This window comes from Callorhinus ursinus, unplaced genomic scaffold (assembly GCF_003265705.2).
Source record: "Callorhinus ursinus isolate GAN/ISIS: 27379988/994484 unplaced genomic scaffold, GSC_fseal_2.0 scaffold2, whole genome shotgun sequence".
Taxonomy (NCBI): domain Eukaryota; kingdom Metazoa; phylum Chordata; class Mammalia; order Carnivora; family Otariidae; genus Callorhinus; species Callorhinus ursinus.
Genome location: NW_027397064.1, coordinates 2,878,033 through 2,893,012, shown reverse-complemented (window position 1 = coordinate 2,893,012; position 14,980 = coordinate 2,878,033). Strand labels below are relative to the sequence as shown.

The following is a 14,980-nucleotide window of genomic DNA, read 5'->3' as shown; positions in this document are numbered from 1 at the left end:
ACACACACCCACACACCCACACACCCACACCCACACACACACAATCTCCAAGAGATACCTATGACCCTCTGGGAGTGATTTCTCAACTAGAAACCACAACTGAGATGCCATTAGAATACAGCACCCACTTAACAACACAAAGTCCGTGAAAAAGATGAAAAAAATTACACATATAATACTTTGAGTTTAGTATAATGGAAATGTACAACTTTTATGGTAAAAAAAATGCTAAAACCACTTTAAAAGTGAATCTAGAATGAAGATTATAGGATCACTTTAAAGAACAATGTTCACAACAAATGATCTAAATTCCCTCTCTATGCAGGTGCTCAAGGCGTGACTATATTATGTATCTTGTGCCAAAATAAAGAGATAGAAATTTCCTTCATTTAATCATTTTAAAAAGTATCCAATTCTTATATCTTTCAGGTGATATTTTTTTATTCCTAGTGTTTACATTTTAAACATACAAAGTGGGAGTTTATAATTTACAGAACAAATTTTATTTGATCTCTGCAATGACTATTTTAAAGTTCATTGTTTACATGAAGATGTTAAATGGCTTTTTATTACAAATGACCCAAATTTCTTTGTCTGTAATGAATGTGCAAAATTGTTTTGAAGTCTTGCATTAATGTTCTGATTCTCTATTCTATCAACTAATCATATGGTATTGCTTCACCCCCCAATTACTTTGTTCTTATGGTAATATACAGCAGATTTCTTTCACAGATGTACACGTACAAACTATATCGTAGCTGGTTTTTCCCCCTTTCATCCCTTAAAAATGAAGCAGTGAGTAGGTGACTCTGATTTGGGTCTTGGCAATTGTTCTTTAACACTACAGAGCGTTCCGCAAACTTCCTAGCGCTTCCATGATCTTCGATTGGAGCAGAGAAATCTCTCAGCTCTCACTAGATTTTTGTAACAAGCCCAGTGACCCGTGCTCTGTCCTCTGCGTTCTTCCTCTATGTTTCCTTACTGATGTTCACATCCATTTTGGAGGTAGAAATGAGTACGTGACTATCCCATTGAACAGATGAGGACACTGAGGATCATGCCTAAGTGGCTCTCCCAAGTCATTCTACGTTAATGAAGAAGCTAGCAATAAGGTTTCCCGATTCCTTCCATTCTGTGTTTCTCCTATTACACCATGCTGTGCCGTTAATATGTGTGTATTCATGCATGCTTCTTGATATAGACTTTCTCTGACAAAAATACATTTGGGGTCATTTGTAGCTTCTTTCTCTAGTTGCTTTTGAATTTAAAGGTTATAATATATTTAGGTCCTATGTTAATGAGCAGCTTTTCCTTTGGGCTAAAACATCTTTTCCTCGTTAGCAACTTTGGTCATATGGAATTCAAATTTGTTAACTCACCGCATAAACAGCAACTCATTTAAAAATAAATTACGAATATTAAAGGGAAATAGAGAACATGATAATACACTATATATTGAAATACATCAGCTGTAGAATAATGCATCTTAATGAAGGCTTCCCATGTGAATAAACCATTATATTTACAAGCTTTCCATAGTTAATGACCTGGAACGGGATAGCGAAACCTACGTTTATAGCAAGGTCCTCTGTCAGCAAAAATATACATATTAATAATTGATGTTGCTGTAAAAATACGACATCTGATGATGCTTCCCGGGTTTGTGGGGAAATAGGACTCCATGGTCCATTAACTTAAAATGCTTATCTAATGTTTGATGGGCTTTGTCTTTAAAAATCCTTGTTCAAATTAGTCAGATAAAATGGACATTTGTCCACATGAAAATCTGTTCAATTTATCAGTCACAAATACACTTGCTGATGAGTGATTTAATGCTGGCAGCGTTCTCTAGAAGCTCATTGTCTTGGGGGGCTTTGCTTCCTCGTGGTGCTTTGTTGTCACCGAAGGCAAAGTTGGAGCAGGGAGGGTAAGGGAAACATCTATTCCAAGCAAATGGCCGTCCTGTGAAGTCTCTGGCTGTCGTCAATGCAGAGATTAATTAGCCCCAGCACCTCCCGAACACAGCATGCGCTGGTGTTCATTAGGAAGCATTTAGAGGCAGGCTCAGTCGGCTCCCACTCCCCAAGAAGCCGCACGCTTCTTGCTCTAATTTTGAACATTGGAATGAATGCTTCATGCTGCGGAGGGGGGGGCTGTTCCATTTCATTTCAAGATGGTGGGTGTGGTGTTCCTTAGCTTATGAAAATAAGCCATTTTGTTGCATCATTTCATTTAGAGTAACACATCTATATTTATATGTCTGTGTTTACACAAATATACCTACTTATAAAGATGAACCCAGCAGAAGAAGTGGGAAAAACTGTCTGCAGGGCCACAGGCAATGGTTTGCTTGGGCCCTCTGGTTATGGTAGGTCCTTATTTTAGGATGCCACAATCTTAGTGGGTGCAAACCTATTAAGTAATAAAAATTTTTTTAGCATGCAAGCCTAACTTCTGAAAATTGTTTAGTAATTTTAAGATTTGCTAAATTAGGAGCAGGGCCAAGAATGGTCAAGTTGAGTTTACAATTGATTAGTGATAGAAGCTTCATCAGCTACTTTTCTGTCTTACTCTCTTGAAATATTTTGTTTTAAATAAACACTTGGATGATGGTACTTCTAGGTCATGAGGCACGATTTTAAGTGATTCACAGATTTTAACTAATTTCTTCCTCCTAGTAACCTTGTGAGTAGGTGGCACTACTATCTTCATTTTATAGGGGAGGAAGCTGAAGTACTGGAGGGTCAAAGCGCTTGCCCAGTGTCGCACAGCCATGCCCGGGTGGACTGGGGTTTTGGCCCATGGGGTCTGTTTCTGGCATCTCTGCTCTGACCCTCTATGGGTGGCTGTGTCTCTCCACTGGTAAATTTCTCCTGGCTTAACCCATTTTGTCTGAAAGTGTTTTTTTTTTTTTTTTTAAGATTTTATTTATTTATTTGACAACGGAGAGAGAGAGAGAGCACACAAGCAGGGGGGAGCAGCAGAAGGAGAGGGAGAAGCAGGCTCTCTGCTGATGTGGGGCTCAATCCCAGGACCCTGAGATCATGACCTGAGCCAAAGGCAGACGCTCAACGACTAAGCCACCCAGGTGCCCCTGAAAATGGTGTGTTTTTTTACGCATACTAGAGATCATACGTTTTAGAAACCATGCATTTGTAATTTTGATAGATATTGCTGATCTGCCCTGCAAAGATGTTACAGGATTTACTTACTCTCCTCCCAACAGTGTAGGACAGAGTCTGTCTTTCCATCCTTTGCCAACATGGTGACATTGACCCTTTTGGTCTTAGCTAACTTAAATATGTAAAAAAAAACCCTGGCAATTAGTAAGCATTTTTGAATCATGAATGATGTGAACATCTAAACCCATGACATTAAACCATTTGAAGAAAAGTAACAGCTAATGCTCACCTCGTGTTCACTGTGTGCAATGTGTCAGATGCTACTTTAAATGCTTTACAGATAGCCATTTCTTTAGGAATTAACACAAATCTACGAGAGAGGTGCTACGACCATTTCCATTTCGCCTATGTGGAAAACGCGGCACCCAGAAGTCAAGTCACCACCCAAATTCCCCCAGCTAGGAAACGATAGAACCAGGATCTGAACGCAGATAGGCTGGCTCCAGCAATCATGGCCTTAACCACTCTACCTGCTACATTAACCGACTGTGTAATGGGTCCTAATCTAAGATAGACAAGGACGAACGTCCTGCCCTAGGATGTAGGTAAAGAAATCCTGAGATCAGGTGACAAAGGGAGGGTAAGGAAGATAATTCTTTTCGTCATGTAATTTCTGATGATCTGGGGACCCGGGATGAGAGTAAAGCAGAATCCCAAGAGTAACAACTTAACATCAAGCTGAAAGTTCCCAAGTAACTAGACTGTAAAATCCCATTTAATAGAAAACGGTGTCCTCCCTCAAGCTCGGATCTCCCTGCTCAGCCTAAGAGCCTTTCATGCACCCGTGTACCAAAGTCACTGCCTTTCCTGGTTTGCGGACTTTTTTCTGGTGCAACACACATACTGTGGGTGGTGGGTGGGCAGCACCTCCTGCCTTCACGATCTTCAGAATTCCAGCCGCCGCAGCTATCTGAGGTGGCTTTGGATTAGACTCAGACCACGTGAGCTGCTCCAGCTCCCCTGCTTTTGGAGATCCTACTTTTAACAGACTAATTTCAAGTTCATAAATCTGAGCAGCAAATAATGAAGGCCAAGAGAGTTCCATATTTGGAAATCGGTGGCATGTGTATTTCATGCAACAACTTCTTTTGGAATATATTGTGTTTCGTTACACAGAAAAATTATCACACTTCTTCGCGATTCAGTTATTGTGACGGTGTACTGTAATTTTCCAAGAGGATCAATGTTCGCCACGATTCCTTGAAGGCATATCCTACCCTAAGCTCCAGGATAGGCCCTTTACCTGTAATCTCTCTAGAAGCCCTTCTAATAGCTCTGCGAAATAGGTAGCATCATCCTGCTCTTACAGAAGAAGAAACTGAAGCTCAGAGTGGGGGTAAGTATGTTGCTCTAAGGACCTCCACTGACCCCCTCCATGGTAGAGGTGGGTGCACATTCCCAGTTGGACACCCCACATGCCTGGTTCTTCATCAACATGGCGGAGCAAACCCTTCAAAGTTGGTCCCTGAAGAGATGCCCTCATTTCTAAGATGCTGCCTCCCCCAGAGACACTTGGGGAACAACTCTTTTGCCTTTAAAAAGTAAAATAAAACTGAAACAAAGCAAAACAGAACCCCACATGTAATGGCAAATCTGTGTTTTTGAGAATAAATTTATTTTTAGAAACAAACGTCATTTGAAGCCAACTATAATGAATAATATACACGACCACACTGGATGACATGCGTTTTGGTTGGAACTAAAGTGTGACCATAAGGAGCACTTCATTTTGATTCTTCACGCATTTTGGCTTTGACAGCGGTTGCCAAAGAAGAGCCCATGACTAGGGAGGACACCGGAAGAACCACCTTCCCCAGGGGAGCCTTTGAGGGACCTGCCTTTTGGGAGCTCACTGTGTGCCCAAACTCCAAAATAAGAAAGACCAAATTGACCAGCAAATAATTGATAATATAGCTTGTTTGATGTTAGAATCTGAAGGTGAGCAGGGTTTTATGGTGCTTTGAGGACTTTGTTGACTCATTTCAAAGTGATGGTTCTTTCTCTTTAATAAGTGTCCCCCAGTGTTCTTTATTATAATGAAAACATTGCTAGCTCCAGGGTAACATAAAATATATGATGGGCATGACCGTAGGACAAATTATTTCAAAGAGATCCACAGAAGGAAATGTATTACATTCATTAAGTTTCCTTCCACTTGATCCACTCCATTGGCTCTGCCAATTAAAATAACTGCACATGAATTTTTAGAGTGCTATTTATTTTCCTTTGTAGATTTTAGAATATAAATATTTAAAATGGCAATATCAAAAAAATAATTTGTATGACAATGGTAAAGGAAACATTTGGCCAGGGATGGGAGGCATAATGATGTCTCTTGCTCTAATTCTGGTTTCAGTTACCAAGTACCTGGAAACACGCCAAGCTTTCCCAAACATATAAGTACTGTTTTGATCAGATAAGTCAATGGTTTATTCATTGGCATGACATAACAAAATGAAATAATGGAAAAGTAAAATTTTAAAATGAGTGGACAATATCTTCATTAGTGACGTAGTGGGAAGTAGATTCAATTGAAAACATTTCTTGGATTTGGGATAATGGACTTTTATGGTTATCAGCCAGAGAACAGAAGATACCATTCTTTTAAGAACTGAATCCATATATTTCTCAATGGTGTAAAATTTCAATAGAACACACACTAGCAGGACGAGACATACTTTGGAAAAAAAAGGCAAACCAAAGAAAGTTACATTTAACACAGAACAGATAAGTTGGTCTCTTTATAGTATCCAAACTCTGTACTGCTGAAAAATTAATACAGACTTCTTTGATTTGAGCTGAGTAGATACAAACTCCAAAGTAAAACAGAAAAATTACAGTAATAAACATGTAATTCTATCTTTGTGTGCTATCGGTGTAAATAATTAAGACTTCAGGATGAAAAAGAGCACTGGGCCATTCCCAGGTTTCTGGAATGCTACACGTAGTAGATGTTCAGTAAATGCATGCTGAATTAAATGAAAAGGAAATTGTTGAATCCAACTATTAATGTAAAATTTCGTGTCAAACTTAGATGATCTTAGATTGAATCTTTTGACTGCTAGTTTAGTCTTGAAACTACAAAGTGGAGTAAACCATTGTGTTTATCATGACGTCTTGCATCTATGTGCCTCTGTCGGGTGGGACAGAGAAACAGATTTGTGTAATTGTCTATCTCCTCATCTGTAGGCACCAAACGGTGTGGAGATTTCAGGAGACAAAAACTGATACGATTCTACAGCCATTTGCTTTCATTTCAAATGTGTACTTTCTTCCAGTTATTGCAGTAAAATTTAAGCATATTGGAAAATACAAATACAGACAGAAAAAATCTTCTGAAGTCCCCACATTAAAAAAAAGAGTGCTATTTGAATGTGGTATCTTTTCTTTCTTTAGCATGTGCATAGATGTGTGAATATATTTAGTTGAAATCATATTCTATGTATAATGCTACACCTTGAATTTTCACTTCGAGCATTTTCATGTCATCAAAAATTAGTCATGAACATGCTTTTCCATGGTGACATACTACGGCATTAATGTAGGTCCACCAGGACTTATGGAACTACATCCCTACTCTGATGGGTTTTATTCCCAATTTTTCATTATTAAAAAGAACTCTGTAGGAAACTCCCATGCACATAAATCTCTGTTCTGATGATTTCCTTAAGACAGAAATAGAGCGTGGGGGCGAAGAGATTTAAATATGTTAATGAACTTGGGTCACCTTGCTCACAGTGTTTTAGAAAGGCCCAGTTGATGTAACTCGTGTAGGAGAAACAGCATCTCCTCTCACTCTTGTCAATAATCACAACTTGAAAAAACCTTTTTTTGTTTGCTTATCAGATTGAAAAAACTTACCCTATTCTCACCAATTCTAAGACGCATAGTTTTCTTAGTTTAATGTATCTGAAAATAGGGATGGATATGTCTTACACTAAAGTTGTGTTTTGGCTTATTTGACAGTGTCTTCTCGTAAAAATCATGATGCATCTTACAATCGATGACATCAAGATTCAAGGAAACACAGTATCTCCTTTAATTTTTAATTTGTATTTTTTGACCACTAGCGAATATTCATGATTCTTATAGAACCACTTCAGTATACATTTCAATGTCCTGGTGAATTAAAAAAAAAAAAAAATATATATATATATATAATCGTGGTAAAAAAGCCATAACAAAATTTATCACCTTGGTCATTTTTGAAGATACAGTTTTGTAGAGTTAAGGATATTCAAATTGTTGTGAAACAGATCTGTAGAACTTTTTAATTTTGTAAAACCGAAACTCCATGCCCACTGGGCAACATCTGCCCTCTCCCCCTCCCTCAGCCCCTGGCAGCCACTGTTCTATTCTGTTTCTCTGAGTTTGACGACTGTGGGTGTCTCAGATAAGTGCAATCACATGGTATTTATCTTTTTGTGACTGCTTATTTTACTTAACATAATGTCCTCAAGTTTGCCCATGCTATAGCATGCGACAGGATGTCCTTCTTTTTTTTTTTTTTTTAAAGATTTTACTTATTTAGCAGAGAGAGAGAGAGAGAGAGAGAGACAGCAGAAGCATGGGGAGGAGCAGAGGGAGAGGGAGAAGCAGACTCCCCGTTGAGCAGGGAGCCCGATGTGGGGCTCGATTCCAGGACCCCAGGATCATGACCTGAGCCGAAGGTGGACTCTTAACTCTGAGTCACCCAGGTGCCCCAGGATTTCCTTCTTTTTATGACTAAATAATATGCCACCCAGTGAATGTGTTAAATCATAAAAATCTCCGGGGCGCCTGGTGGCTCAGTTGGTTAAGTGTCTGCCTCTTAATTTCAGCTCAGGTCTTGATCTCAAGGTCATGAGTTCCAGCCCTGCCTTAGGCTCTGCACTGGGCTTGGAGCCTACTTAATATATATATATATATATAATCTGCGATAGCTGGAAGAGACCACTTGCCCACGTGGCTCTGACAGCGTGCCCCAACAACAGCACGGTACAGGATGGGCTGCAGTCCGTAGGGGTCTCAATCCCAAAAATAAATGTTGACTTATCTTTTAAATTCAAAGATCAAAGGGAAATTAAGAATGTAGGTGATCAAGATCAAGGTGTTTCTTAAACCATATAGGCATACTCAGGTATGATTTACCATATTTTTGTGGACAATAAAGGCGGGCCGTCACAACTGAGACTTTATAAAAACACGTGCAGCGGTCCCATGCCCCTTCACCAGGAGACTATGCTCTTCCAAGTTTCTGGAACATGGAGCTAAATTCCTTCCTCAAGCAAAATAATTCACGTTTTAAATTCTGTGCTGACAACAGAGGTAGTGCCCCGAGGTCACAGCTGTGGGTGGAGTGGTCCAGGATGCGGGGCCGAAGGGAGCTATAAGACGTTCCAAGACCAGGTGTATTCGCCACACCCTTTGTTATTCAGAATGTGCCATCATCAAATTGATGAAAGTGACATGGCAATATCCTGAATATGGGACTGAATTACATTTTTTCTATATTTAACAATATCACTGATAAGATCCTTTAATGTTTTTAAATCCTAAAATCTCAGAAAGAACACCGAATATTTTTGTACAAGAAGACCTGATGGGAAACCACAGTTTCAAGGGACATGTTTATCACTGATCACAGAATGACGGAGCTGACTGCCTCCCTGCTCTTGGATCAACCACACACTGGAGACCACTTGATTTCTCTAAAAGTGAGAAGATGAAGTGCAGTATTGGCAAATATAACTTATATATAGGAAGAAAAGAGTAATATAATGAAACCCACATCCCTACACTGGTTAAAAAAGTATAAATGACTTTTTTTTCACTTCTTACAGTATTCTCTGAGCGTATTAACTGTTATAATCAGAAAGAAAGGAAAAATCTTAAACCCTGATTTTTGTCCTATTGAGATACACATTTGATAAGAAGTACACAGATTTGGGAAAAGGTATTGTGATTTGATATTATTTAATTTTAAAGTTTCTTTTTGTTTGTATTAGTTTCAGGGGGAGAATGTAGTGATTCATCAGTTGCATATAACACCCAGTGCTCATTCCATCAAGTGCCCTCCTTAACGCCCATCCCCCAGTGACCCCGTACTCCCACCCACCACCCCTCCAGCAGCCCTCAGTTTGTTTCCTAGAGCTCAGCTCTCTTACACGAAGTTTCAGTTAAAAAAGCTACAAATTGTTTAAGCCACGATTCCTATCTTTTTCCCCCTCTGATACAATTTCGAACATGTATTTTATCTGTAATTTTTTAGACATAAAATACACGTTGATTATAGAAAAATGCAAGAATAAATAAAGGTATAAAAATAGGATCACATGTTCATACTTTACATTTTGCACCATACAGAGAAACTCTAAACCTCACTTCTGAAGATATACAATGGGGTGTTTTAACTGTGTGAACTGTTTCTGGGCATCAATCTACAATTATAAAACTACCCTGATGTGAATATTGATATATTGTAAATTTTGTTCACTTTCTTCTTTTTTTTTTCAGCAAAGAAGTTGCAAAGGGTCGGGATTTCTGAGCAAACAGCCATAAGCGGTTGAAGGTGTGTGATGAGACGAACTCTCCTCAGGCGGGTGGGCGCTCACTTAAACTCCCGCGAGTGGTCCCCGCGCTACCCTGGTCCCTGGGTCCTTGCCCAGACTGGACATCCCCATTTCTTTTATCAGCATAGGTTTGTAAAGATGGTGTCAGCCTCTGTTTTGGAAGTGTGCCATCGCGCTGGCTCTTCCTCCCCCATCCCTCTGCCTTGTGCCCCCGCCTCGTAACCCCTGCCTCCCGGCAGAGCTCCCCTCGCCTCTCTGCCCCTCCTTCCCTTCCTCCCAGTAAATGTCTTGCGTGTCCAACTCCATCCAGGCTCCCACCTCTCACAGGACGCAAATGAACCCCGGCGCTCAGAAAACATTTCCAGCAATCGCTGCAGTGATTGGTTTATTGAGGTAATTTACTTCTTAGGTCTGCTTTGATATTCAGACTTCTCTAGATAATCTTCTCCGTTCAGTGTTTTCTAGTTTATGACCTTAGTCACTCATGACACTATCTAATAGTTTTTTTTTTTTTTAACATATTGGTATCTGTGGTTATATACAGCATATTTGTGTTTTCTTTTCTTCTTTTATCCTCACCAGAGTTTGGTACCTGATCAGCATTTTCAAAGACTCGGTCACTGTGTCTATCAACATTATTGGTGTGATGTTCCTATCCTGGTGTTAAACATGGAGCCCTGAATGATGTAGATCATTCCAACGCACCAACTCAATATGGTCACAGGCTTGCTTTTCCTTTAACTTGTAATGTCCTTTTAGAGAAAGTGAGCAGGTCAGAAAGCAAGACTCCCCAGAATGGTCACCATCGGTGGTGGTAATTGGCTCTGAGAAGAGTTGGCATAGGGGGCCCGAGAGCTGCCTTCAAATCCTTGAAGGCTCGTCAGGTGACGGGGAAGCAGACACATTCTGAGTTGCCACCGGGGACAGAACCACAGCCAGGCTGCGGGACCTATAGGCAGGCAGGCTTCGGGTGAATGAAAGGAAGAAGTTTCTAAAATGGAACAGAATGGGCAGCCCTGGGAAGCAGGGGCTCTACGTTCAGGAGGGGCTCAGGCAGAGAACAAGCAAGACCTCCTCCGAGGCCTTTGGCCTGATGCTGCAGACAATGCAGAGAACTCCTTTGCACAGACAGAGACCCTAAGATGGTCCCCAAAGACCCCCACCTCCTGGTGCACACCGTGCTTGCTTCTAACTGACCTGAACAGGGCAAGGGTGACACACTCCACTTCCACGGTCATTGCATGAGGTTGTAGGCATCCCCCCTCTCCCTTGCCAGCTCTGATGAAGCAAGTGGCCATATGGAAAGGCCCACCCGATGTGGAGCTGGGGTCCGCCTCCAGCAAACAACTGGCAAAATAAAACAGGCTTTCGGTCTGCAGCCCACGAGGAACTAAGTCCTGCCAACAAGCACACGAGCCTGGAAGTGGATTTTACCCCAGCTGGGTCTCCGATGACACCCGGCCCTCAGTCTTGCGAGATCCCGAGAGCAGACGACTCAGCTAAGCCCAGACCACTGACCCACAGAAACTGAGGTGATGAGTTTGTATGCAAGCTGCTAAATTGTGGTAATGTTGTCACATGGCAACCGACACCTAATAGGTACCCTTTCAACTCTGATTCAGTGATCACTGTGGAGATCACCGGAAAACAGCCAACTATCTCGGGGCAAACCCATTCTCTTGAGCGCAAATGCTACCAGAGGGCAGAGTGGACATCCCGAGGGAACGGTATACTGTGAGCAGCTCATAGCTTGTTTCCACTTCTGGGGCGGTCCACGTATTCTAACAGAGATGTGTAAACGGACACACGCCCGCTCTGTGTGGCCCTCCCACCCCGGCCCGGGACACACTTCTGTACAGGACAGGCAATTCCATTCTCTTAAGTCACTGGTCATTTATTTTTCTTTCCTCTTGTCGCACAAAAACTCTCTAACGGAGACACGAGTCTTAAGAAACCCACATGCATATCCTGTCTGCAAGAGGACTTACCATACCCAGGAATATCATCTCCTCCTCTCTCTGTTTCTCAGTTTTCCTACGTTGATGGAAACCTCGCCAAACCTAAAAGCAAAGAAATGGTTACTTGTCTAATACATTAAAAAAATAAAGAGAACACCATCCTACCCTTTCTCCCATTTCAAATGGTATAATGACTACACAGTCAAGGCTGTGCATGTGTGTGCGCTGATGGAGTATTTTTTCTTCTGTGATCACAGGCAAAAAATTTAAAGAAAGAACAAACCACAGAAATGGCCTATTCGCTGTTTGAGGACCCAACTGTGGAGCCTTGTTCCGGCACTGCCCTGCTGGACAAGTGGTGCCTGAGGCAGTCCCGTCCACCCACGGACTGGACAGGATCCATACTCGCCCAAGATCTGGAAGCAAATCGGCTAACTGCACAGCCCACTGCTGGCCCAGTGACAGCCTCACCCTTGTCAGAAGGGCTCTCATCCACAAGACAAGAGACAACAGGTGTTGGCGAGGATGCAGAGAAAGGGGAACCCTCTTACACTGTTGGTGGGAATGCAAGCTGGTACAGCCACTGTGGAAACAGCATGGAGGTTCCTCAGAAAGTTAGAAACAGAACTACCCTATGACCGAGGAATTCCACTTCTGGATACATATCTGAAGGAAATGATATCACTGTCTTGAAGAGATATCTACACCCTCATGTTCATCCCAGCATTACTGACAATAGATATGACATGGCAACAACCCATCAGTTGATGGATGAATGGATAAAAAAGTGTGGTATATACACATAACGGAATAGTATTCAGCCAAAAAAAGAAGGAAATCCTGACATTTGTAACAACATGCATGAATTTTGAGGGCAGCATGCTAAGTGAAAAAGGTCGTAGATAAAGACAACTATATCATCTCACTTAGATGTGGAATCTAAAATACCTCTAGAAACAGAGTAGATTCGGGATTGTCAGGGGCTGGGGGGTGAGGAAAATGGGTGAAAGTGGCCAAAAGGTACAAACTTCCAGTTTTCAGATGAATGAGTTCTGGGGGTCTACGCACAGCATGGTGACTGTAGCCAGCTCCACGTTGCGTCCTCGAAAGCTGCTAAGAGAGTTGATCTAAAGTGCTCTCACTATAAAACCTGGTAATTATGTGATGTCATGGATGTTTTAATTATGCTTACGGTGATAATTGCTTTGCAATATATATGTCTATCAAATCATAATGTCATATATCTCAAATGTGCACAGTGTTTTATGTCCATAAAGGTAGGTGGGGCCGGGAGAGAAGAAATGGTTATAAGTCTCATTAGCGAGAGTCCCCTACCTGGGTGTCTTCAAGAGAAACTTCCAGATTTCAGGAGTGTGGGGCTAGATCTAAGCGTGGTGCTTCATAGTTTTAAGAGAAAAATTGTCATTAAAATGTGGGGAAATAGAACATGGTCATGTCCAAGACTGATAAAACTCAGCTCTGAACTCAGATGCTTGTTTACAACTTCCTATCTTCACAGAAACTTGAAAGGAAACAGTCTGTTATGGGGGCCTCCGCTCCCCCCACTCCCGCTGCCCACCCTCCATCCCCATTCAGAGCCCAACAGGGATGGAGTCCTGACTTTTTGGCTGGGGTCTGTGTCCCGGTGCCTTCCTTCCCTCCCTTCTGTCCCACAAGCCAGCTTGCGCATTTTCCTGCAAGCAACCTTAGCCTCCATTTGGGAACAGATGGGTGCAAACCCGCGGTGCTCATCTGGGGAGGAAAGCTCAGGCCCACTTCTAAAGGGAACATCGATGTTCTGGTGCTTAGTGACGGTCACTGGCGTTGTGAACAGCACACACCTGCGCAAGCCAGCAGGTGTGGACCCTTGCTCCCTTTCTGTGGTTACGTCTGTGTGTGAATACACACTGAGGATATAAATCCTCAATGAATTTTGAGCCACATTCTTTCCAACAATTATCAATGACCTTTAAAAATATCTGAACCAAATGCCCTGCATTTTATACCTATTTATAATAAAATCTTAAAAAACACGACCAAGCTTAACGGTTTCCCCAGGGTAAGATTAAAAAATCTCTCTGGAATTTAAAATCCAGCTCCATTCAAGGTAGGATTTTGGGATTTGGGGTTTCAGAGCCCACCCCTGGCCCTGGCGTGCATCTCTAGCTGTGTCAAGACACCTGTCCCCAGCTCCATGAGCACCACATGCCCACCTTCTGAATCTGCAGCACGGCAGCTCCCATGTCAGCAACTTTCTCGCCAAGTATCCTGGTTTGCTTTGCTCTGTATTCTTGGAGGAAGATCTGCTTCATGAACATTGCTCTTAGGCGGCCTTGCCGCGCTCTCTCAGCGATCTGGATTAGTTTAACAGCCTCTTCTAGGGGGATGCCCTTTACGGTGTATTTCTGTGAAAACTTTCAAGTTAAATCAATGTTTAAACCTGTTAACTCTATCAGTTGATCCCATATACATCATGTGCGTACTTCTAACACAACCTTGCTAGGAGTTCCCAAACTGTTGATAAAGAGTCTGACGGTGGTTTAATACTAACCATCTCACTCATTAATTATGTGAATTTTGATAACATGCCATGGCTCTTGCTCTGGTCCCCGATTTAAGAAACCCCATAAGTTTTCCTTTACCATTCCGAACAAAATACCAATTAGTTCCACAATATTTTAGGCTGGCAGCAAATTATACCAGGAATGCCAATAAAATAGATTTAATAAAACTCAAAATTGCTATTCATGTTTTATGAACTTAATAGTAGAAACATATAAATTAAAAGCACATCTTTAATATGAGAACTTAAAATGTAAAACACATATGAGGTAAAACGCTGACTTCAAAATCCATTACAGGATCATCTAGTAAATATGAGTAATGTTAAAATCATTTTAGGAGTATTCAATTTATATGTGAAATGTCTTCTAGTGCTTACAAATTTGCATTTCAAAACATCCAAATGGGATGGGTAATTTATGACTGGAGGAACACCAGGGCTCATGCGGTAAAATGCTGCCTTTGGGGACCTCAGGTGGGCTAGGGGGAGGCAAAGCCAGGTGTGGGGCTGTGCCATTTCCTGAGGATGGTCAAGAGCAAGGTTGCTGGGGTATCCGGAGCCCTGCGAGAGCTCGGAGTGGGCTCAGGGGTGAGGCTCTCTGTGGTCCTTGGGGCTCGGGAGAAGCTGGGGATGTGGCCTGGCTTGGGTGGAGCCTCATGCAGGGACAGAGGCAGAAAGGAGAGGCCTTCTGAATCAGAAAACACCCACTCATGGGCTGAATCCTTG

General features: G+C 41.8%; 1 protein-coding gene across 1 annotated transcript in view; it reads right to left on the bottom strand.

The window, feature by feature from the left end:
* DRC11 (dynein regulatory complex subunit 11) overlaps window positions 1-14,980 on the bottom strand; it is a 160,140-nt gene that overhangs the window by 131,264 nt on the left and 13,896 nt on the right. The window contains exons 4-5 of the mRNA XM_025886596.2: window positions 13,905-14,096; window positions 11,722-11,793 (exon numbers count right to left, since the gene is read on the bottom strand). Coding sequence (XP_025742381.1) covers window positions 11,722-11,793; window positions 13,905-14,096 — 264 coding nt within the window. The remainder of the gene's footprint in view (window positions 1-11,721; window positions 11,794-13,904; window positions 14,097-14,980) is intronic.